Raw genomic sequence first — 25308 nt, 5'->3', positions numbered from 1 at the left:
CAGAAATATCGTGATTCTTCACTGACAGGATCGTGTGCTGCTTAACGATCTTCATTGTTTATACTAACATAAATATATATACAGTGTTCGTTTTTATAAAGATTGTTCAGTTCAATGTTAGTCATCAAAGGTAAAGGACTTGTTAACAGTCTCAAATTACCTGTCGAATTACATTTACCTGGTTATCAATATTGCGGTCCGGGTACTAAGCTTGCGAAGAGGCTTGAACGCGGCGACCCTGGAATTAACGAGCTAGATAGAAGTTGTAAAGAGCACGATATCGCATATTCACGAACTAAAGATCTGAAAGAAAGACATAAAGCAGACGAAATTTTAGAAAACAAGGCTTGGGCACGTGTCAAAGCATCAGACGCTTCGTTAGGAGAAAAAGCAAGTGCTTGGTTCGTAACGAATGCAATGAAAGTTAAAAGAAAGTTAGGGATGAGTTTGCAACTACAAAGAAAGAATTCGAAGAAGAAGAAACCGCAGACGCAAACAACTCTTCAAAAAGCTGTGTTAAAAAAATTGAAGAAACAAATTAATGACGTTAATGATGTGTCGACCTTATTAAAAACAGCCCGTGTAGCGGTGAAAAAAGCTGGTGGTAAAAAACGCATTCGAATACCACGAATAATACCACTGCCTAAAATAGGTGGTATACTACCAATTTTACCTGCAATATTTGCTGGTTTATCGGCTATAGGTGCTATCTCAGGAGGGGCCGCAGGTATAGCTAAAGCGATTAACGATGCTAAAGCGGCGAAAAAAGCGTTGGAAGAATCTGAACGACATAACAAACAAATGGAAGCTATAGCTATAGGTAAACAGGGCGATGGTTTATACTTGATGAAACATCTCAAAGGTTATGGACTTTTTCTCAAAAAGTTTCGAAAAAACTTCCAATAAGGCTACCCAAAAGAGCACTCACGGACTTTGATCTACGGAAGTACGCAAAACTCTTAAACATTCCACATTTTCGAGACGTTTTCATGAGAGATGATCTGCCAAAAGATGGTCCTCGAAAACATGAATCTGGTATTGTAAATTTGGATTCAAAACATGGATGTGGAACTCATTGGGTAGCCTATAAGAAATCGAACAATATTATACGATACTTTGATAGTTTCGGTAATCTGAAACCGTGTTCAGAGCTAGTAAGTTATCTAAATAATTGTAGAATACTATATAATCAAGATAAATACCAAAATCTAGGATACAATTGTGGACATTTATGTTTGCAGTTCTTGATTCAATAAATTTGTAAGCAAAACTAGTTTTTTATTTAGTCATGAGTCGAACCTTCACACTAAAAGGTCACGGTAGCTTCCTAGAAGCTGATTTATATCCACCTGTGGAATTAAATCCTAATTACGATTATTGTTTGGGATTAATAGGATTATTCACATATAATAGCATACCTAACGTCGAAACCGGAGTAAATGATAAACTTTATTATTATTATTCTTCATCGTCGTCAAACTCGAAAGAGAAAGAAGATGTGGATCTAAAGAAATTAATTATTCCGACAGGTAGCTATGAAATAAGCGATCTGGAACGTTACATCCAAGAACATATCAATGGATCGACTAAAACATCGAGAGATCAAATTTTTTCGTTGAAACCGAATAATAACACATTGAAAGCAGAACTACAAAGTATCTACAATATTGATTTTGGTAAAGAAGGGACACTAGGAAATTTATTGGGTTTCTCTAAAAAAGTATTAGTAGCGAATACAAAACACGAGTCTGATATGCCTGTAAATATTATTAAAGTAACGTCAATTCGAGTGGAATGTAACATTGTGACAGGTTCATTTTACGCTGGCCTACCTTGTCACACCCTCTATGAATTCTCTCCAACAGTAGATCCTGGATATGCCATAAATATCGAACCAATGCATCCTTTATATTTGCCATTAATTAACAAAAACGTCATTGATAAAATAACCATCAAACTGATCGATCAAAACTCAGATCCCGTCAACTTTCGTGGTGAAGAAGTAGTGGTCCGATTGGAATTAAAAACTATTAATGGGTCTTACATTTCGCAATAACACACGTAATATAAATAAGAAGTCATTTAGGATCTCATCTTTAGTTGACAGATATTCGCCAGTGAAGACACTATCACCATACAGCGTTTACATTCTACGTTCCTTGGGTTACAATGTCAGAAATTTTGGATATCTATCAATCCCCTCAATAGACCAAAGCGTAGATAGAGAAGAGGAACGTACTTATTATCCTTACGTGCAATCGTTTAATAACAGTGATGAGATACAAATTGACATTCATCAACCTGATGCATTTATTTGCATGAGTGATTCGAAACTTCGCATTATTGGCGAACTAAAAGAAGAAGCAACTACTACAGCACCTGTTGCTATAGAAAGTGAAAAAACAGAAACCCCTGTTGCGGGAGAATGTAAATTAACAAATAATGCAGGTCTTTACCTGTTTGAATCCATAATTTACTCTTTTAATGGCAAAGAAGTTGAAAAAATAAGAGATCCTGGTACTACAACAACCATTCATAATTATTGTGCTTATTCAGCAAATCAGTCTAAGAATCTTATACAAGCCGGTTGGAATCCAAATGCAACGGGCCATACAATACTTACCCAAGACGAAAAAACCAAGAAATTTGAAATATGGGTGCCATTTAGTTATATTTTTGGTATATTCTTTTACTATAGAAACGTTATGTTTGGACATCATTCTATACGACTTGTACGCAGTCGCAATGATGATAACGCGTATATGGTCACTGGAAGTGCAAAGAAAGCAACCATAAAAGTGCATAGCGTGTCGATACAAGCAAAGCACATTTATCCCAGCGACAAAGCGAAAATAACGCTATGGCCGAAAATTCAAACCGATAAACCTATAACTATAGGTTACAGAAAATGTGAACTTCATGAATTACCAAAGTTAAAAACAGGCACTGACAAAGAAATTTGGGGTATTAAAACAACGACAAATTTGGAAACGCCCAGATACATCGTCCTCGCATTCCAAACAAACATAAAAGACAATCATAAAAAAGATGTTGCGAAATTCAGCCATATTAACTTGAGAAAATATCAAGCATGGGTGGGTTCAAGTGTTTATCCTTATGCAGATCATAGTCTCGATTTTACATCTAATCAGTATCTATCAGCATATACGGCATATATGAATTTAGTGCAACAGTTGACTGGAAATTCTGCTGCCGATCCAATAATTGACTACTCTACTTTTGCCAACACACCTCTGTTTGTAATTGATTGTTCAAAACAACCTGAACCTCTGAAAGCGTCAGTGGTAGACATAAAGTTAGAATTTGAAAGTCATGAAAATTTTCCCGAATCGACCAAGGCTTATTGTTTAATTATACACGATAAGATAATTGAATATAGACCTAAAAGTGAAAAAGTGCAATTCTTAATATGAAAAAAAGTGTTAGTTTCTCTGAAGCACCTCCAACTATTCATTATATGTGTCATACGCTTACTCTCAAGCCAGAAGAGGTGATAAATGGATACAATGTGCTGCAGATAGAGATAGATTTCGTTTACGTATTCTGAGGACTGAACAAATTTTAAATCCTGTATTAAAAGTTGAACACAGATCGAAAAAATTTATCAGTCTTGGTTTGACAGTCTGAACAAGATGAAGTTTCTGGTAATAGATATGCAGGGATTTTGTATTCCTGAATTTATACCGAAGGAGATGACATTCACGGATGGTCGGTATGTAGCGCATTATTGGATTAAATCACTCAAGCCGTTTAAAGATCTTGATCCGAAAATTAAAAAACATATACGATGGTTCGAGAACAATCATCATCATCTGAGATACAACGACGGCATCGTAGATTCTAACGAGGTCCCGAATATTTTATACAAACATATTATACAGGATCAAGTAGACACGGTCTATGTAAAAGGACACATCAAACAACACTTTCTCCAATTCAACCTTGGACAATATAATGGAATTCGTCTAATAAATTTGGAAAACACACTGGACGTTCCACACCTTCTTCAGTGTATACCGTACAATTGTACGCACCACATAAACGGACAGAAAACAGCATGTGTATGTAGTTACGAAAATTGTAAGACTATATACAATTGGTTGATTGGAAAATTACCTTAAATAAAATTGTTTGTGGAACTTAATATTGAAGTTTTTTTTTTGTTGACATGTGCAGAGTTTTTGTTATCTTAGAAAAAGTTAGTACTTACGGTCTATTATTTTATCAGCTTGATTCAAATGAACATTTGTGTTAGTTTACGTTCAGCCATGGACGAAGGTGCTTGCATTTCAAGCATGCACCGTGATAAAAGTGCTAGTGAATACACAACATGCGATTGTCCTACTTTTGCGAAAGCAAGAAATAACGTTAACAGCATCAATTTCGATTCCCGTACTATTTCGATAGATGATGACTTTCCGTTACTTGATCGAGACGACGAATTAAATCATGAGAAAAATTCGATATTTGAAGAAAAATATGAATTGACGAATCCCTTATTTCGCATTTCTACTGGCTTAAGTGTTGTGCTAGATTTTTTACATGTCGTAAAAATTCTGAACTGGCAAAATCGTTGTGTAACATTTACTACAGAAAACTGGAAGTGTTTTGTGCAGTTTTTGAATATTTTAATTAAAATACATTTTGAAACATCGAATTTGGACTGTGATGCTCCTAAGAAATTTCAGTTCGACGGTTTCGAATTGAACATTGCAACATCACATGATTTTTGCAGTAGACCAACAGTCATCGAATTGAGAAGAGGCGATACGGTTTTACATTTAGGACCAGCGCTTTGCCGTGAAATCATAGCATTAGACGAAACAATATGTTATAGATTAAAATTCTTAGAAGAGTTACAATTTTGTAATTTTTATAATAATATGATTCGTTACTTAAAATATGTCCCACCTGAAAAAATTTATTATGCTACGACTGCTAATTTACACTGCATGAAAGAACTGCTAGCACAGCGAAGTTTCAAGGTTTTTGCAGATCTCGCATCAACCGATTAATATTAAATTTAGATTTTTGTTAACATATATATATATATAACAAATGTAATTTTCAAAATTACCAGCACGGAAAAGTTTCAAGTTTTTTTTCTGATCTCGCATCGAACGATTAATAATAATTATTAAATGTATTATTTCAGCGTTTTTCCTGCAGACATGTACTATTCAAGAATTTGTAGGCTGAATGATAAAATAAATAAATGAATAAAAAAATAAATAAAAGCGTCTTTGTTTTAATTCCCTACCACAATAATGAATAACAATAATAATAGAGCTATCTATTCATATTCGCGACTCACTTGCGTGCAGTACCTACGTGTGAAATCTTAACTCTCATATCAGCGAAAATATAAAATGGCTGCTAGTTTGAATGAATTGAACAAAATTGGGAAATGTGAAACTAAACCGAAATTAAATCCCGATGAGCTAAAGATTGGTGAGAAATACCCGATTTGTGATGTGAAAAAAGTTAAAGGAAAATTTGGTGATTGTGTCCTTGTGGAACTCGAAGAAGGTGTCATATTTTTACCAAAAAGGATGGCAGATAATATGTCCGATGACTTGATCGAATCTATCCATGAGGACGTTCTTTGTTTGGCTTTGGTATATCATGGCACCAAGGACACTGGAAAGAGCAACCCAGCGCATCTCTACGAAATCGTGCAGATATAAAACAGCTCGTAACAATATAATTATTATCAATTTATATTTAATCAGCATTATTAGTGTTAGTACTTAGTGGTGTTTTTTTTTTTCACAATGGAATCAGCTACAACAGAAGTAATCGAGAAAATGATCGATTCTGTTACCAAAATGATGCAACTGTGTAACAACAACGTCCAGAAATTAGAAAAAGTGTTAAAATTGAATCGAAAAAATCTACGAATCGTGAATGGTGTATTGCGAAATTCTGACTGTGTTGGGGAGAAAAGAAGATTGGAAAATTATTTAGCACGTATCAAAGGATTAAATTTACATATCGAATCAAAAATCGAGAATGAAAAAATTGGATACGGTAATAGTAAAAAGAGAAGAAACAGTAAGGTTCGCTGGATAGAGGTAAGTTTTATTCATTCCCCTTAGTATCAAATAAGAAACATTAATTTTACTTAGGTAAAATCAGCTTTCGTCGGTCGCGTGAGAACAGGAGCAGTTGTTAATTTAGATGAGAATCTTGTTGATATTCGTCGATTTTTTCACGACGCCAGCCCGTTAATTTTTTCAAGAATCACAAATATTCTCAAAAAGATGACAGCGATTAAACTAAATTTCGAGATGTCTTGTGAATACATAATTCCATCGACAGGAGAAGTGTCCCTGAAGTATTTCAACACACCCAACACTATGATTTTATTATCGACCGACATTCAGAAATCTATTGACGATTTAGCTGGAATTATTCAAACCAAAGTAAGTTATTTAGATTTTTTTTTCACTTAATAACAAGGTATGGTATTATTACAGATGGAAGAATTCGCAGAATCTAAATCTGGATGGAGTCTACGGAAAATATGTCAGCTAATGGTTGCGTTCAACAAGTACACTCCAATAAACGGCCGAATCTACATACCGTTGCCAACAGAATTGAAAAAGAAAGGAGGCATTATTAATATAATGAATACTGATCGTCTTTGTTTTGTATGGTCGGTACTTGCAAGTCTTTATCCCTGTAAAGATAGTAATTATGAACGTACTGATGCCTATCCGCAGAACTATCACGATATATTAAATTTACGTGGTGTACAAATGCCTGTTCAGTTATCAAGTATTCCTAAATTTGAAGCTCAAAATTCTAACATATCAATTAACGTGTTCACGGTCAATGACAAAACGCATGAAATTGAAGGCCCTATATATCATACAAAAAATGTAAAAAACCATCACATAAATTTATTATATTTAAAAAAGACTCGATCCAAACATGGCCATTATTGTCTTATTAGCGACTTAAGTAAAGTTTGTGGAAGAAATATTTCGGCTTATAAAGCGAAAATGTTCATTTGCGATAGATGTTTAAATCATTTCTCCCTTAAATCACATTACGAGTCGCATCAGCAGGATTGTAAATTATTTTCTCCAGTTAAGATTACTTTACCTGATGAATCTAGTGCTCATTTAGAATTTTCAAATTACAAAGCGCTTCTTAAAAAAGGTTTTGTTATTTATGCAGATTTTGAATGTTTGTTAATTAAAGGTAATGATCATCCGATGAAATATCGACATATACCTTACAGTGTAGCATTCACGAGTGTCTGTTCTTTTGACAATAGTTTAAATACATTCTTTAGTTATATTGCCAGTTCACCAAATGATCAAACACCGGCTTCTTGGTTCATTGCAAAACTTCAGAAAGAAATTAACAAAATGACGCAAATTCTACGCTCGCGAGATTTGCCAATGTTGCCCCTTTCGGACGAGGAAAAATTAAAGTATAATTCGTCAATGGAATGTCCTATCTGCGGTCGCGTTTATTGCGAAACCAATCCAAAAGTCCACCATCATGATCATCTTACAGGGAAATATATAGCACCGTATTGTCAAAATTGTAATTTACAATGCAAAAAAGATTATAGTATACCTGTTTTTTTACATAATCTTAGTGGGTATGACGTTCATCTTTTTATTGAGGAATTGGCTCGTAGTAATTATGTCAATTTGGTACCATTAAATATGGAAAAATATATTGGATTTTCGACTTATTTCAATCAAACTCGAGTTACATTTTTAGATTCATACAGGTTTTTATCTTGGTCCTTAGATTCTCTTGTTAAAAATCTAACTCCCGATCAACTTTTAATTACAAAGTCATATTTTTCTGATGTAAAAAGTTTTCCATTGTTAACACGAAAACAAGTGTTTTGTTACGAGTACTTAGATTGTTGGGATAAATTATCGAAAACGAAACTGCCTGAAAAACATTATTTTTATAGTAGTCTGCACGATGAACACATATCAGACGAAGATTATGCTCACGCTAAACTAATATGGGATGAATTTTCTATTAAAAATTTAAGTGATTACGCCCTGTTTTATTTGAAACTCGACGTATTGCTTTTAGCTGACTGCTTTGAAAATTTTAGAAATCTGACTATGAAGTATTATGGACTCGATGCTGCCGGTTTTTTTACAGCACCTGGCTTATCATGGGCTGCTGCTTTGAAAATGACACAAATTAAACTCAGATTATTCACAGATATCGATATGACCCTTTTCATTGAAAAAGCTTTAAGAGGTGGTATATCACAATCTATATGTCGATATTCAAAAGCCAATAATAAGTATTGTTCGTCATATGATCCAAATTTGGATACTAAATATCTAATTTATTGGGACGTATGTAATCTTTACGGATGGGCACAGTGCCAGAGTTTACCATACGATCATTTTAGGTGGTTAGATAATTTCGAAATTGAAAGTCTAGATATAAATACATGCTATGCAAACACTGCTGATAAATGTTGTATTTTAGAAGTTGATTTGGAATATTCGCAGTCTCTTCATGATTTACATGAACAATTACCATTTTGTTGTGAACATCAGATGCCTCCTAATTCGCAAAATAATTCAGAGAAATTATTATGCACTTTATGCGACAAAACTAAATACGTAATTCATCTTGAGAACTTAAGACAAACAGTGCATTTCGGTCTGAAAGTGATAAAAATACATCGTGTTTTAGAATTCTCACAAAAACCTTGGTTAAAGCCATATATAATGTTCAATACTGATTTACGAATGCAAGCCAAATCTGCTTTTGAAAAAGACTTTTTTAAATTGATGATAAATGCCAATTATGGCAAAACACTGGAAAACGATCGAAAGAAACGTAAAATAAAACTAGCAAACAATTGGTTTACCGCTAGAAAATATATCTCTTTGCCAGAATTTAAGTGTTCGCAAATTATAAACGAAGATTTGGTTGTTGTTGAATTGAATAAAACAACTATAAATTTCGAGAAGCCGATTTACGTAGGATTTACAATTTTAGAATTATCAAAAACGTTAATGTACGATTTTCATTATAATTTTGTCAAAAAAGACCTATCAAATTGGTTCGCTTCCAAATTATTATATATGGATACCGACAGTTTCATTTACGAATTTACAACTTTACGTAAAGAAGATACAACCGATATTTATCATATAATTCGAGATTACGCATCTTTGTTATTTGACACTTCAGATTTGCCTGTCGATAATCAGTGGGGTATTCCACAAGTGAATAAAAAGGTACCAGGAAAATTTAAAGATGAACTATGTGGTAAAATAATGACCGAATTTGTATCGCTTAAATCAAAAGTGTACGGCTTCAAAATCGACGGAAAAGATAGTAGCGTTCGAAAACTTAAAGGTGTTGGTAAAACAGCCATAAAGCATATTACGTTTGATGACTTTTATAAATGTTTATTTAATGAAGTAAATCAGAATTGCACTTTTAATACAATCCAGTCGAAAAACCACCAAGTTTTTACCGTAAAAATTCATAAAAAAGCACTCGATTCATCGGACAATAAACGATATATATTACCCAATAATGTAGTTGAAACTTTGCCTTGGGGTCATTATAAAATTGTCAACGAATGAAAAATATATAACTTTTTTTTTTCATAAGAAGCTGATTCTGTATGTGTTGAAATATTTTCTTTTTTGTTATGATTTATAATACATATACCTGTAACCTATATTATCAATAAATAATCAACAAATTATGGAGGTTTTTTTTTCTCTGATTTGTATGTTATAAATGGTGCATGCGAAATTTAGAAACACCACATACACTTCCTGTACACGGCCACACGCTTTGTGTTAAGAAAATTTGGGGACGCTCATTTGAAATATTTTGGTTCATTAATAAATTATGACCGTATTTAATGAGTCATTCCCTTGATTTTCCTAACACAGTGGTTGCAGGAAAAGGCCGACTCGGCCGCCCCTCCTCCACTCGAGGTCATACAAACACACACGCATAAATACGATTGACAATACGCTCCATTCAGGGTCCCTGCGATAGTCGAGATGCCGAGGTGACGGTTAGCACGAGATCGGACGACGTTCGATTCCCGCATAAAGACTAGGAAAAAAAACTTTTTTTCATAAATTTAAAAATTGAGCGCCGCGCGATACAGCGGTGGCGCCATCTTCCATCCTGCGCGCGCACCACACACACCTCTCCATTACAACAATAAGCGAGAGCGAGACGACAAACAGGGATCCAAAAACGCCACGTGTTAGACAAGGAGAGCGATACCGTTTCAGTAGACCGGAAGTCCATAAGATTTACACGGAGCTTGTGTGACGTCAGCCCCATTTATTAACTACTGATTGTCTCTCACCTTTTGTCTGGTTTAATTCCACAGCCAGGATATCGATATCTGAGAAGCTTTCCACTGATTCATGGCAGGTGTTTTTGTCTTGTTCTTCTTCTAGAGAGTGCGAGGGACCAGCTTGCGGTTCATCAATGGTTTGCTGATTAGAGTTATGGTCTTGTTTTTGAGAATTTGTTATAACTTCGTGTTTTTTCTGAATATTGAAATAGTTGAAGCCAAGGATACCCAGCTTTTTCAGTAACTTTGTTAAATCGATTTGGGATTTTGCATTGCTCAGCAAATTTAAAAGCAATGTGGCGAATGTCGTCTCTTGTTAGCGGAAATCGTATTTTCTGCATTTTTTTAATATGTTTTACAATTTTTTTTTCATTTCCATCCCCAAAAAGACCACTAGGTCCCAATCTACCTTTACTTGTATTATTTGTTTTTAAACGTCGCTCTAATGTTTGTCGCGGAATGTCATATTCAATAGAGGCACGTCGTACAGACATTCGACCTTTATTTACGGCCTCCATTGCTTGTATTAGACCTTCTTGGGACCATAATCCACGTTCATGTAATGCCTTTCGTTTATATATGTTCGGCATCTGAAAAATCAATCATAACTATAGGATAGATAGCCATGGCGAACTATCCTCAAAAAATGTTGGCCAACTCTCCTTTCTGTAGAGGAGAGATGACCTCAGTCTCCACGTCATCCACATTTCATGTCGGTTTGAGGTTATATTAATCGTGAGACATTATTTGAACACTAAGGGAACAAAATAGAGCAATCAAGAATGTTATATACGATATTATTGTACCAGAAAGTGGATGCTTAAAAACTTTTGGTTGTCATATCTACGTAACACCTGTAAAACTTACCTTCAGAAGTTTTGGCGCCAGAAACTATGCTCGAACAGAAGCATAACCAACACAAATAGCTCTGTTTACGTCAGTAGTACCGATATCTAGTGGTGGGTTGCTTGTATATAGGCGTTGGCCATCTTTACTCTATGGCCATATCTCCTCGAATTACCCTAAATAACTATTATTACATTTTTATACATCTACATAACAAGTTAATATTCACTCTTAAAACATAACATTATCGCAATTAAATGTTCCTATTATAACAGTTCATAATAATTCAATGTTTTTCTATGCTATGTATTTGCAAAGATTGTTTTTTGTCACTTTCAACGTTATGTTATGGCGCAAATTTAAGGTTGTATATATTATATGTGGCTCTAAATGAAAATCTACGTATTCAAATTTACCTTACAGAACTTTGGTTGCTGTAAATAATAGGAATACCCAACATTTTCATTAGTAACGTTTTACAATTTTTGAAGTTTACCTATAATAACATTTACGTTAGATACTTTTTCAATATCTAGTTCAAAGTAATGTATGATAATACTTATGACAGAAACGTGATCTTACAGTTTTATAACAAAATAAAAAAAATGGTTGCAGGTTATGTTATGATATAAGTTCCCTCGTCCCTAAAGTAGAATAACACATATCCAACTTTTTCGAAAAATTGATTTTGCAATTTTTTTTCAGATGCTCTATAAGTTAAAACAAAGTAATGTATGTAATGTTAAAGTAAATGTAAAGTTTCAAATGGTTTTGCCTTTACAAAATTTTGTGATGGCGTCATCAACATTTTTGCAAGGATATGTATGTCACTTTGAATAGGTGCAGTGTACTATAGTTTTGGAAATTTCATTATACCCTATAAAATTTTATTGACAATAACGAGGCGGACAGAGAAAGAAGTTCACGAATCACGATTTACTCCTTAAACAGGAAATAATTGAATTTAAATGGGATACTTATCAGGCGAAATATCACAACTTAATTACTCCTTTTGCTTGGAAACATTTACTGCAGCAATTTTCTTTTATGGTAAGATGCAAAATTAAGGAAAATCTAGAACCAAACGAACACGAAGAAAATATAAAAAAAATGCAAATCCCGAAATAAAAATAAAAATGGACAAATGTGACTGCAATTTTTCTAACCAAATGCTATTGCCATGTTTCCACATTTTGGTTTACGAGAAAAAATGGGTTTGAATCCGTATGATGAAAATTTGATGCTTAATCGTTGGAAGAAGAATTTTTATTTAAGTCATCATAGGGCGTCTAGCAATATTGAAAATCTGTATGCAAATGATTCATGCCAACAAGTAACAATATTGGATTTCGCATCTCCAACGCCTACAGCTGTTAATGCTAACAAAAAATATGAAGAAGCGGCAAAATTATGTTCCAGACTTATTTCTTGTGCTGCATACCTGTCCCGATGTCATAAGAAATGTGTCAATATCAAGCGAAAACCGAAAGGTGATTGGTTTTGTACTGTTTGCAGTGAAAGCGAGAATCTTTAGTATGATACTGAACACTTGGAGATGTTCTATTAATTAAACTATTTTTTTTTAGTTCTTATAATCCCCTTAAACATAGTTCTATTGTTTTGTTTTAAGGTTTTTTTTTTTTTTTCAAAAAAATATTTTGTACAAAAAAGAAAAGTTAAGTTTGTTAGCACTGTTTTGTTTCTTATGTTAATACATAGAAGTACCTACCACTTAGTCTCTGGGATTTATTTCTAATGCCAGGGTTAGGATTTTGCTTGTATGTACTTGACATAATACAGCTTTTTCTTCTTTGTCACTTGTATCCATTTTGAGATTGGTAGCCACAGATTTGTAAGAGCATAACTATACCATATTGTTTTAGAAAAGATGTGCAACACTCTTAAAAATAATTAAATTTGAACTGGAGTTTGAAGGTAAGTTGAAGATTTGTGGCTCCAAAAGCTTTGAGGTTATCCTTACATCTGTAAAACAATTGTTCGGCTTGTGTTAGTACGCCTAATTACTGAGTGATACCAATATACAAAATCTATATCCATTTAACGATGATCATTACATGTTCAACGTAATCAAACTACAGAATATTCACAGTAAAGAGAGTAAACAAATGGTGTGAACAGGTGTTGGTATCATTTGTATGTGGACGTACCTACATGTGAGTATGAACAGCGCGCGTACCCACTCCGTATCTTCGCATGAATGACGCCAGCATCTGGGTGTGGGCTGTGTGATCTGGAGCTGGTTTTAGTAAGGCTTATAAGGTTGTGTGCTCCAAGCGCACGCCGTGGCTTGGAGCGCAGATGCTCGAGACGAACAAGAAGGGCATGTATTTGCACGGTCTCGTTCGCAAGTCATACGTCTTCCCTTGTTGGGGTATATGCATTATTCGTTTGCAACCTCAGTCGCCAGCAAGTAAATGCTGGTTGAGCATTATGCGGGAAGAGGGCACGCTGATCTCCCGAAGAGAAAAACACCACTGACTGTACTTTCATTTCCAGACTGCAACAGAATGATGGAAGAAATAATTAAGTGGTTTGCCTATGTAAAAGCAGCAGCCCTGAGAAAAAGCTGCAAGCGTTGAACCGTACGTGGTAATCGCTTAGACACAAGAAAACTAAGAAAATTAATGAGGCGATCAACGCAGTATGTGTGCCACGGAGTGGGAACTAGAGGATCGGACTACCGACAGCGCTTCTTTAAACATTCGTCCCAAACGAAATAACTACCTCTAACTTATCTTGAGGACGAGCCTGTGTTGGACTGTTGGAAAAATGCTGTGGGGCTCGTTTCTGTATGTCCTTTATAAGAATGCTCGTGGCTGACTGTGCCGGTTCATCTTTAAAACTGTGCTTACCCTCATACACAAGGAAACATGTCTGATTGTTATCTCTTTGGGTGAGACTGCTGAGATAATTACCCCTTGTGTCCAATTACTTATACTTATACTTAGTAATTATAATTATAAGCTTGACAACAGTCGATATGTAGAAGTGTTCCCATTCGAAGTATATTTAAGGAATTACAAATTCTTGCAAGCTGCAAACTTTCTACGTATAAGTACTAAGTGGACCAATCAGAAAAAACATTGCAAGCATGCGCACTGTGTTTTCTCCGTCCATCCGTCCGTCTGTCTGATTACTATCACCACCAACAATTTGATGACCTAATCTCAAACAATCCTATGTTTATATAATTTGAATGTTATACAATTGTTACAGCTAATATCCGAAATCCGTTATTATGCATAATAACTAGACATTTTAGGAATTATGCGTAATAACTAAACTTGTCAGTTATTATGCGTAATAACTGAAATTTTCAGTTATTATGCATAATAACGGAAACGTTTAGGTAATATTGATAATAACTAACAGAGAAACAGGAATTATGCATAATATTTTCAAAAAAGCTACCCACCCTGCCTCCCTTTCCCCTACATATCACATGTACAGTTGATTTAAAAAAAACGGGACAAATTACAGTAACAGAAACGTCATATTCCCATTGCTTTTCATTGATCTATGAGAACCTGAATTGCTCATCTTGTCCCGTTTTTTGTGAAATCAGCTATTATTATGCATAATTCGTGTTCCTCTGTTAGTTATTATCAATATTACCTAAAATTTTCCGTTATTATGCATAATAACTGAAAATTTCAGTTATTACGCATAATAACTGACAAGTTTAGTTATTACGCATAATTCCTAAAATGTCTAGTTATTATGCATAATAACGGATTTCGGATATTAGCTGTAACACAATAATATACTTCTGTACGTGTGATGTACGAATCCGCTTTGAGTTTTTCCCTATCCATCCAAATATTCGCAAAACAGTTGCACAGTATATTAACAATTTGCCATTAGCGTACGATATTCCGGCTGTAACTTGGCATTGATTAAATACATATAGATAGACCCATGCTATTGTTTGGTGCGAACAGGCCAAAGGCCGGCGAACAAGAGATGGCGTACCAACATTCGGCTGTCACACGCCGGCGAAAAGCTTGGACACCAATCACGCGCATAGGCAACACAAATCACAGCAACAATACATTTAATAAATCTACCACTCGAAAAAGGGCGACGAAAAAAATGTGTAAATAAAGTCACTAGATTACTACTAATTACATAATGCTCTCTCGGTTGACACAAGATGCTTTAGAGAACAGTTTCTCGACTATTAGAAGCCGTCAACCCGTACCTGATGCACACATGTTCAGAGTTTCGTTAAGATTACTGTGTTTGTCGCAATTTGAAACCAGTGTAAAGAGGGGAAATTATGAACAAGATGTTGGTGACTCGGTGGTTCAATATTGTGACGAATTAAATAGGTCAGTTCAAAATGCCAGCAGTTCTTCTTTTGAACTACATGAGGAAATTGTGGTTGATTTAGAAATGGACATTTATTTATTTATTTATTCTATTTTAGAATCATAATCTTATTTATAAGCACCCAAATGCGGGCTTAAATTGGCCTTTTTAGCACAAATCTGTCAAAAATTGCTAAGCAACAATTGATTGTTCATTTACACTAATCAATTAATTATTCAAACACGCTTCGATATTCAACGTTTTTCTTAAGTTGGAAACACAATATTTTATCAAATCATTACCTGACCGACTTCAAATTCTTCTAAACTTTCGTTTGAATAAACGTTTTCCGCTTCTTTAATTTACATTTTGAAAAACGAATTATCAAATAATCAACGTGGTATCCATAACAACATCAAAATAATAGCCAGCTATGTATTAAAATTCGCATCGGCACAATTCACACATTCTTGCCGAAAATACTCAATATTTCGTTAAAAATAGTTTAGAAACTAAAATAGAATAAAACATTGTATGTACCACGTGCATAATTGTCGATTGTGGCACTCGGGAAATTAAAAGCCCTCCTTCGTCGGGCTTTAAACATTCCCTCGTGCCACAATCTCCCTGATTATGCCCTTAATACATAAATAACTATTATTTATTTATTTATTTATTTATTTGATTACGTTCCACTACAGGCCGATGGCCCAATTACAGGGGAACGGGAGACATACACAACACCCAGAGCCGGGCGGGAATCGAACCCACGACCCAAGGTGTAGCAGGCAAGCACGAAGCTACCTAACCCACCCTGGTCCTCATGAATTTACAGAGTAGTATTTACTATTTATTAGGGGCTGTCATTTATAAAATTAAAAAAAATTTACTACATGTGATAAATGTTTTGGGAGCCTTATTACCTCTGATCATTCCGAAACAAACATAAATAAATTACTGAAATTAAAGGAATATAAAGAGAACGTTTTGCAATATGCACATCCAACTTTATTTAAATATATAAAGGACGTTGAAGTACTTTACCGAAAATATGAAAACCCAATTAAAAATAATATATTAGGCCTAGAAGATTTTCTAAATATATTGCAGCAACATCCCATTCAGAATCTTGTTAATGTACCAAATTGTCATAACATACTATGTAAAGTAGTCAAAGTGTATGTTAGGAGTAGGATATATTTTAGTTTAAAAACTGTTGAAACAAAAAGTTGTACTGCTAGAAATAGCAGAAGCGTTACGATGCGAGAGGCTTTAAAAAATAAAAATGTTTAAATTATCCTTGTTTTTTTTATATTTTTTTACACCAAAAATTTGAGTAACGAAAATTTAAAATCGGAATATCATCGTCTAAACAAGTGTCTAAACACCAAGTACACCGTTTTGTTATTTTGTAAATTTTAAATTTGGCGGCTTCGTTTGCCTAAAAATGGCGGACGATTGCGGTACTTTAGTAATCTAGTGACTTTATGTGTAAAAATCTCATAGTAAGCATTTAGATAATTTACAACGTTGCCAGATGAGTCTAACACAACTTTGCCGTTATTTCTTTTCGATTAGATTTTATTTCGTTTAAAAGTTTCTGGTAAATAAATGGAATTATTATAATGAATAAACAATACAAACAAATTATTAGTTGTTATTTTAAATACTTGTTAGTGTTGATGAAAACATAAATAGTTATTAAAGTTATTCTAAATAGCTCAAATTTTACAGTACGAGTGGGATGTTTCAAGACGACTAGGTAGCCGAGTCTTTAATTTCAAAACGAGTACTGCGAAAAGAGTTACCGGACGTATGTTGTTATGTATTTTATTTCATACTGTCAACATATTTTTTTATTCGATAAAATAATTATTATTTTGGGAAAAAATCCAAATCGAGTCACTTTTTCTGACATCGTCAGCAACCGCTGTTTGGTAAATGTTTTAATTTGTTTATTCGTGCAAATCAGCATCATATGTTTAAACACATAGTATAACACTTTACAGGACTTGTTGCTTTGTATAATCCGACTCGATGGACCAATGTTTTGTGCAATCCGTCTCGAAGGACCAATGTTTGTGCAACTCGGCTCGTCCTACCAGTGTTTTTTGTAATCTGGTTGATACGACAATGTGATACCGAATTGTACTTTGATATTGCTCGAAGGACCTTTGTTTTGTTGTGTGCGAAATAATAGACAGCGTTCGGTTTCGATGTTTAATACAGGACGGTTACAGAAGTACTAAATTTACATTTGTAATTACAATAACAGGTAAAGCAAAAGAGATCCAAAAGGGTCAGTGGCCGCTTCCTGAAATGGAACACTTGTCCTTTTTGGCTCAATTTTATCGGATTTGTCCGTTTTTTTTATTTTTCCGGACTCGTTCGAATCCAGTAAAACGTCAAACTTGACATAGTATGAAGTAAAATAAATAAATTTTATGATGTAAATACAATTAAGTATATCGATAACCCGCTACTGAAAATTTATTGAAATATAATTTGTGTTAAAAAAAGATTTTTGTGGTTTTATGGTTTATTAAATGTAATTAAAATAAATAATATCAAGAACTTGTATTATGTCTTAAAAACATTCATTGTAAATAAGAAAATTATGTAAATAAACCATAAAACCATACAAAATTTTCCTGCAACCTCTATTCAAAATCGCAATTTACCAATAGGAATTAAGGCACAAAGATGCTTCACTGAATTTATTACCGATTTTTCAAGAAAAGTATGCTTATAAGCCTATAAGCGTCTAATGGATTAAAACAACAAATAACAATCATAATAATTTGTTTGTTTTATTTGTTCATTATAATAATCCCATTTCTTTACCAGAAACTTCTAATAAATGAAATAATATCTGGTTGACGAGAAATATCCGTAAATTTGTGTTAGGCTCATCTGGCAACGTTTTCGGTAGGTACGTATCAATATGGAATAATGCGATTAGGTATACTGACCTTTTAAGGAAAGCTCGTCCAATAGTGCATAAACTAAAAGATTTGGTAAATTTTCTTGGAAGAGTTTGTTTCTTCAATGAAAATTTATGGTTTTTAACTCTTCTGCCGCTTGAAAGTCCCGCCATGTGAAAATAGATTATTTGATAACCTGTTTCGTAATGATTGTAAATACGAACAAAAGCATATTTGCATATTCTAAACAACTGGCCATATGGATTCCAAACTTGTACAGATATGTTTTTTAATGTTTCTGTTTTCAATGAAATAAATTTTATTTGCAAAATACTTAGTGTCTAACGACATATTACGCATACATACATATGTAGGTACTACCCCATTTACTATATTTCCAATCTGTGCATTTCTCACTTCATTCGTAGCCAGGTAAGAAGTATCAGTGAGACCGGCGGTCTTTCAATAGCTCGTAAATGAAGAGATTTAGTGAAGTTTCCTAGAACGATCTGCATCTTCAATGAAAATTTTAGTTTGTTAACGTAATTAGGTAGGTAGAATTTTAAACCGGACCCACATTTTTACTGTGAAATATATGTACAATACGCTATATTCCTTTCTCGCTGCAAGACACAACAAATAAAGGAATAGTTTCTAAAGCTGTTCCATTTTTCCACTGTTTGTTTTCTTTGAGATACGAGTAGTTCTTGTGCCGAAGTGAAACACCAAAAAGTCTAAAGTCCGGAAATCAGAGTGAATTTTAAAACACATAAAAACGACTTCTTTATTTATTTAAATATTGTCCTGTAACGTCCTGCGACTTGGAATGGACTTTCTTAATGTACAAAAGTATGTTAGATAATAACCGAAAAATTTTCTTGGTTAAAACCAAAGGAAACACAATTATTACTTGGAATAAAAATAAAGAATATCAAGAACTTGTGTTATGTATTAAAAATATTTAATTTAAATAAGTAAATTATGTTAATAAACCATAAAACCACAAAAATCTTTTTTTAACACAAATTATATTTCAATAAATTTTCAGTAGCGAGTTATCGATATACTTAATTGTATTTACATCATAAAATGTGAAAGAAAATGTCTTATTTTTCACTTTATGCGGCATATGTTTTCCGTTTTTTAAGATATATTATATGAATGCATATGTTTTGTCTTTAGTATATATCTGCCCGTCTCTAGTCTAATAAATTTTCTAAAAAATATAGTAAGTTTTGAGAAAACGCATTTAAAAGCATTTTCCTTTGTATTATTAGTAACAAAAGCGACCACACGAAAGCGTAGAAAAAATTTCAAATGTGTTATTTACATTTCTTTTACTTCATACTGTGTCAAATTTGAGGTTTTACTGGATTCGAAGGAGTCCGGTAATAGTTATTTACGTGGCAAGCTTAGTAAATTAGCCTTTACGGGCGAGCCGGAATGTTTGCAGGGCGAGCGACGTAGGAGCGAGCTCTGTAATCCGGTGAGCCCCAGTAAAGGCTTAGTTGCAAGCGAGCCGCGTACAACGTTTTACTTCCTCTTGCTGAAAATCCTGAAAATGAACAACTTTGGCATCTCTAGAAATTTTACTTGAAATTACAGTCATAGAAATTACAGTCATTTTTCATAGTTTGCTCCGGTAACTATGGAAAATTGAATTGTTTGAAAATAACGGAACTGTCAATTTGTAAATTCGATTAATAATTTAAATAGTTTAATTTTGTTTCTGAGCTCTGTTAATTGTGGAATTCGATGAAGATGAAGAGTTTGAAGGTGATTTTAACGTTAGTATTAGCACAGTATTAGTGAGATTAAGAAAAAGGCCGACGCAGCGAATGTGTGTTTGATTCCGGTGCTGTCATGATAACGTTTTACAGGCACGGTGCCTGTAAAGCTGCCACGGTAACGCTTTACAGGCAGGGTGCGTGTAAAGGCTAATTTACCGAGTTAGTTCAGACGACAGTAAACGAGCTTTAACAAGACAAGAGGAAGTAAAATAAAAAAACGGACAAATCCGGTAAAATTGTGCTAAAAAGGACAAGTCCTGTAAAGTGTTACTATGTGTTTAAACATTTTTGATGCTGATTTGCACGAATAAACAAATTAAAACATTTACCCAACAGCGGTTGCTAACGATGTCAGAAAAAGTGACTCGATTTGGATTTTTTCTCAAAATAATAATTATTTTACCGATTAAAAAAATATGTTGACAGTATGAAATAAAATACTTAACAATATAGGTCCGGTAACTCTTTTCGCAGTACTCGTTTCGAAATTAAAGACTCGGCTACCCACTCGTCCAGAAACATCCCACTCGTACTGTAAAATTTGAGCTACCGGACCGTATTTAGAATAACTTTAATAATTATTTATGTTTTCGTCAACACTAAGAAGTGTTTAAAAATAACAAGTAATAATTTTTTTGTATTGTTTATTCATTATAATAATTCAATTTATTTACCAGAAACTTTTAAACGAAATAAAATCTAATCCACTAGAAATAACGGCAAAGTTGTGTTAGGCTCATCTGGCAACGTTGTAAATTATCTAAATACTTACTATGAGATTTTTAAACATTTTTTTCGTCGCCTTCTATCGAGTGGTAGATTTATTAAATGTATTGTTGCTGTGATTTGTGTTGCCTATGCGCGTGATTGGTGTCCAAGCTTTTCGCCGGCGTTTGGCCTGTTCGCTCCAAACAATAGCATGGGTCTATCTATATGTATTTAATCAATGAACTTGGTAAGAGCTCGAAAGGCGGACCGCGATCCCGTGTTCGATGCCAATTTTGGTCTTTCGTTTTCTCTCGCGCTGTGCATAACAAATTTAAGTACCCCACTTTCCCGAAAATGTGAGAGTAGGCCGGTGTTTATTTAACAGAAATAATAAAAATAATATTCAGAACATTCTGTAGTAGCTGACTGTAGTTTAATTAATAATTTTGATCCCCTGTTTTGAGGTGATAAACTCAATCAAATCAAACAAATTTCTACGTGACATTCTTCCGATGTTTAAACAAGCACTTGAAATTAAAGCCTGTTATTACTGCTGAGAGGCCATTTTTTTCCATTGGTTATCTGCTTTAAATTTGTTCTACATTGTCCGTACTTGTGCAATTTGCACAGTCACTTGCACTTTGGAGCCCCCATGGCGCAAAAGTTGTGGGAGTGTTGTTTATGTCGCTGGTTTTTAGATGATAGAGGTTATCAAAAAACAAATATATCTAAATCTAATTTTATAATTTTTCGAAGAAGCGGTATTTGTTGGGCTCGTACTCCAGAAGCGAGGGAAGTTCTGTCGAAACAAACTTTGATCAATTTTTTTAATAAAGCAACGAGATAGAAAATAATCGTTTCAAAAGAATATATTAATTGTTTTAAAATAAAATATTGTATTTCAAATGGAGTTAAAGTGACTTTATATGACACTTACTGACTTAATTCGTCTCGTGATCGCTCGGCGTTTAATCATTCATATTCCGTCACATATAGCATCACATCATTAAGTATATACTTAAATAATGGTATCACTTATACTCCTGATAAAATAAATATCAATTGAAAAGACTATTTCTACTTCCTTGCTTCATTAAATTAGCGTGCGTTGACTTATCATGGTTACCGTGGTTGACAATCACGATGATTTTTATATAAACGTATTCTATTTACACTCCGGTGGTATATAAGCATTTTATTTATGTTTTTACTTGTTTGGTCATTCCTATAATTTATTTTTTATTTTTTTCAAATAAAATTCTTCTTCCTTCCAAGTTGTGAATAACTATTCAATTCCTTAGAATTAGCTGTCATTTGGTGAATAGCATTGAATTCCTAACAGTTATTTTAAAAAATATTTTTTAAAAATTAGATTTAGCAAACGATTAAAACGGCAAACCAAAATCACTTTGAAAACCTCTGACGAGTAAATTCCTACGTGATTGCTTCCAAGGTGGAATGACTAAATTGTAATCTGCTCTGAGGATTACGAGCTAACTTATAAAACCCCTAGAGACTGTAGAAAACGTGCGTGTGGCAATCTAACAACTCAATTTTTTGTTTATGTACCTGGATTTTTTCATCAAAAACTTTATCACTTTTACTGTGTCTACTATCTTATTTTATTATTATTATTATTATTATTATTATTATTCAGTATGTTCAACAGAGTTACCTCCATTTACAGAACATACAACCGTTATACAAATGGATATAGAAAATTTAAGATAATACATATACAAAACAACTCTCCATAAAACTTCAGGATATGTCAGAAAAACTAAGCCTCTTGAGCTCGTTGATCGTGGTGTCAAATAGGTCAACATGTTGACTTGCATAATTACCTATCCTACACATCATCTGCAGTGGTGAGTATTTTAAAATTTCCGTACGCGGTGTCTGTAGATATAGCAAAGATTTATATCTAGGACCATATGATCTGTATTTGATATGGAATTTTATCTGCGAAAGCAAGCTTGGACAATCAAAATTTGAATTTAATAATTTAAGCAGGAATATTACCTTAGCAGTTTTACTTCTTTCAGAAAGACTCAGAACCGAAAACCTTTCTAAAATTTTGAATTGAGAATATCCAATCGGAGGATATATTCCATCAGCTCTAAATGATAGAAATTTGAGAAATCTACGGAGAACTCTTTCCAGTGTGTCAACACGATTTTTGTAATGAGGAAACCAAACAACGGACGCATATTCAAGTTTACTCCTTACAAACGCATTAAAAATATTTAACAAAGTCGATAAATTGGAAAATTCCCTTGCATTGCGAACTATATATCCATAGACTTTCAGTGCTGTGTTCACCTTCATCTCAACATGTTCCGAAAAGGATAATTTCTTATCAAATATAACGCCCAAGTCAGTCACAGTCTGTGGTCTACTCAGTAAATACTCATTTATTCTATAATTCCACTCTATTTCCGAAGATTTCAGTCCAAATGACATTGCCACACATTTCTTTTTATTGACAATTAGCTTGTTCATGTTACACCACTTGATGACTTGGTCGAGATTTTTTTGAATCACTTCACAGTCCTGCCTTGTACGAATTATAGAATATATTTTAATATCATCAGCGTAAATTATTTTTATCAGTTTGGGCTGAAACGCATTCTTTCACTTAGCAAAGCTCGCAAGTTTACACTTTTAGCACTTCATTTTACTCTCGGGAATAATGCCGGGGGCTAATGCAGCGACCAAGATCCGTTTGAAGACTATTCCGAACGTTATTAAAAAAAGTTTGATGCATACGGGAGAAATGATAACGTTAACAATAAAATTCTCTTTTTCATTTCCTTTTATAAAATGGACGTGCTAAATTTAGAAACAATATCGGAAAACGTTTTACCGATTAACGAAAATTATAAATGTTTAGGTTCTACTAGAGAGATGCAGGTATAATTGGGATTACCTTTAATTGGATTATCTAACGCTAAAAAACTGAAAAATAAGTAAGTATATCTATAATAAGGAATTTACATTTCTTCCAAGCATGGAATTTCACAATTGCGAGACTAATACTAAATTTAAATGGCGGTGGAATAATCCCGGAATACTTATATATAAAGATTTACCTTAATTCTGAGTCACTATCTGAGAGGAAATTGAATGAAGAAAGCTAACCTGCAAAGCGATATGTTTTATCTATAATGAAGTCAGTCTGTTTGTATTTGGGAACAAAACCAAATATTTTACGCGTCAGGGATTCTGGAATTATCTAGTGCTTTGCAGCGATACGTGTTAGGAATACAGCACTAAGAATGAACCCGTTCACATCGACCGGACCACCGAACTCATCTAAAGCCAAAACACTAACGTTTTACCATATGCGTTTTATTGCCTGGTGTTGTCCTGCATGTCGAGGTAGACGTGGAAATTTTTTTAGATTTACAGAAAGGTAATAACGTTATCTGGCTAGCCAAACTTTGCAAATATAAATACAACAGCCAAAGTTTCTGTATTTATTAAGTTCAAAATAATAATCAATCACTAAGTAGGTATCTAGGATAACTTAGAGAAATTTGACAGCACATTTATAATAATAAATATTATTATTACCAATAAATAAACAATTTTTTCGTTTCCAAAAACAGAAAGGCTACTTATTGCCTCTGTCGCTGTTAAAAAAATTGCCATTAATTTTTATTAGCCACCCTGTATAAGAAATTTAAAAACTTTTAATGCAGTGCTAAATTACAAGTATAAACTCATCACACATTTTGAGATGACGTCATAAATTTTTTGGGGGGATATACAAAGACATTTCGACTAAAAATTCACCATGCTTACGATAAATTTAAAACATCTGTAATATTTCAAAGTATTCGGCTATGTGGTTTCCCATTTAATAAAATAAATTGACTCTTTCATTAATTTTTTTAGTCACCTGCTATAAGTAATTCTAAAAACTATTTAGATCAGTGGAGGCTGTGGACGTTAAATTGACAGATTCTGATTGTCTTTGATACATTCAACCGCGTTGGTGTTTGAAATGTCAAACTTTCGAATTTTTTGAAAATAAAAGTGCAGAATGGTTTTTTCTGTGGAACATAAGACATTCATGATTGAGTCATACTTCCCAAATGGAATTGTCATTGAAGGCGAATGGCATTATAACAATGCTTTTACAAGAATTCCTCCAAAAAATTCCAGACTTTAATTATATCGTTGCTGATTTTTACAACGTTGTTAGAAACACTGTGCGACTATGTGGTGAAACAATTAATGTCCACCACAAAAAAGGTGCTGGACGACCAACATTGTGTACCAATGAAGTCATAGAAAATGAAGAACGATGGAAAATAATCCATCAACTTCTATTAACTATTGT

At 33.7% G+C, this 25308-nt stretch overlaps 1 protein-coding gene across 1 annotated transcript; it reads left to right on the top strand.

The window, feature by feature from the left end:
- Positions 1 to 5280: 5280 nt before the first annotated feature.
- On the top strand, positions 5281 to 10111 carry LOC135128923 (uncharacterized). Its single transcript, XM_064055998.1, has 5 exons — positions 5281 to 6095; positions 6150 to 6446; positions 6501 to 9266; positions 9948 to 9983; positions 10034 to 10111. The coding sequence occupies exons 1-5, from the start codon at positions 5796 to 5798 to the stop codon at positions 10109 to 10111; spliced, it is 3477 nt and encodes a 1158-aa protein (XP_063912068.1). The 5' UTR covers positions 5281 to 5795.
- Positions 10112 to 25308: the final 15197 nt, after the last annotated feature.

This window comes from Zophobas morio, unplaced genomic scaffold (genome assembly GCF_036711695.1).
Source record: "Zophobas morio isolate AGI-343-1 ecotype UQ-CSIRO unplaced genomic scaffold, CSIRO_AGI_Zmor_V1 ptg000014l, whole genome shotgun sequence".
NCBI lineage: Eukaryota > Metazoa > Arthropoda > Insecta > Coleoptera > Tenebrionidae > Zophobas > Zophobas morio.
The sequence above is the reverse complement of the archived record's forward strand: the minus strand, read 5'-3'. Positions and strand labels throughout refer to the sequence as shown.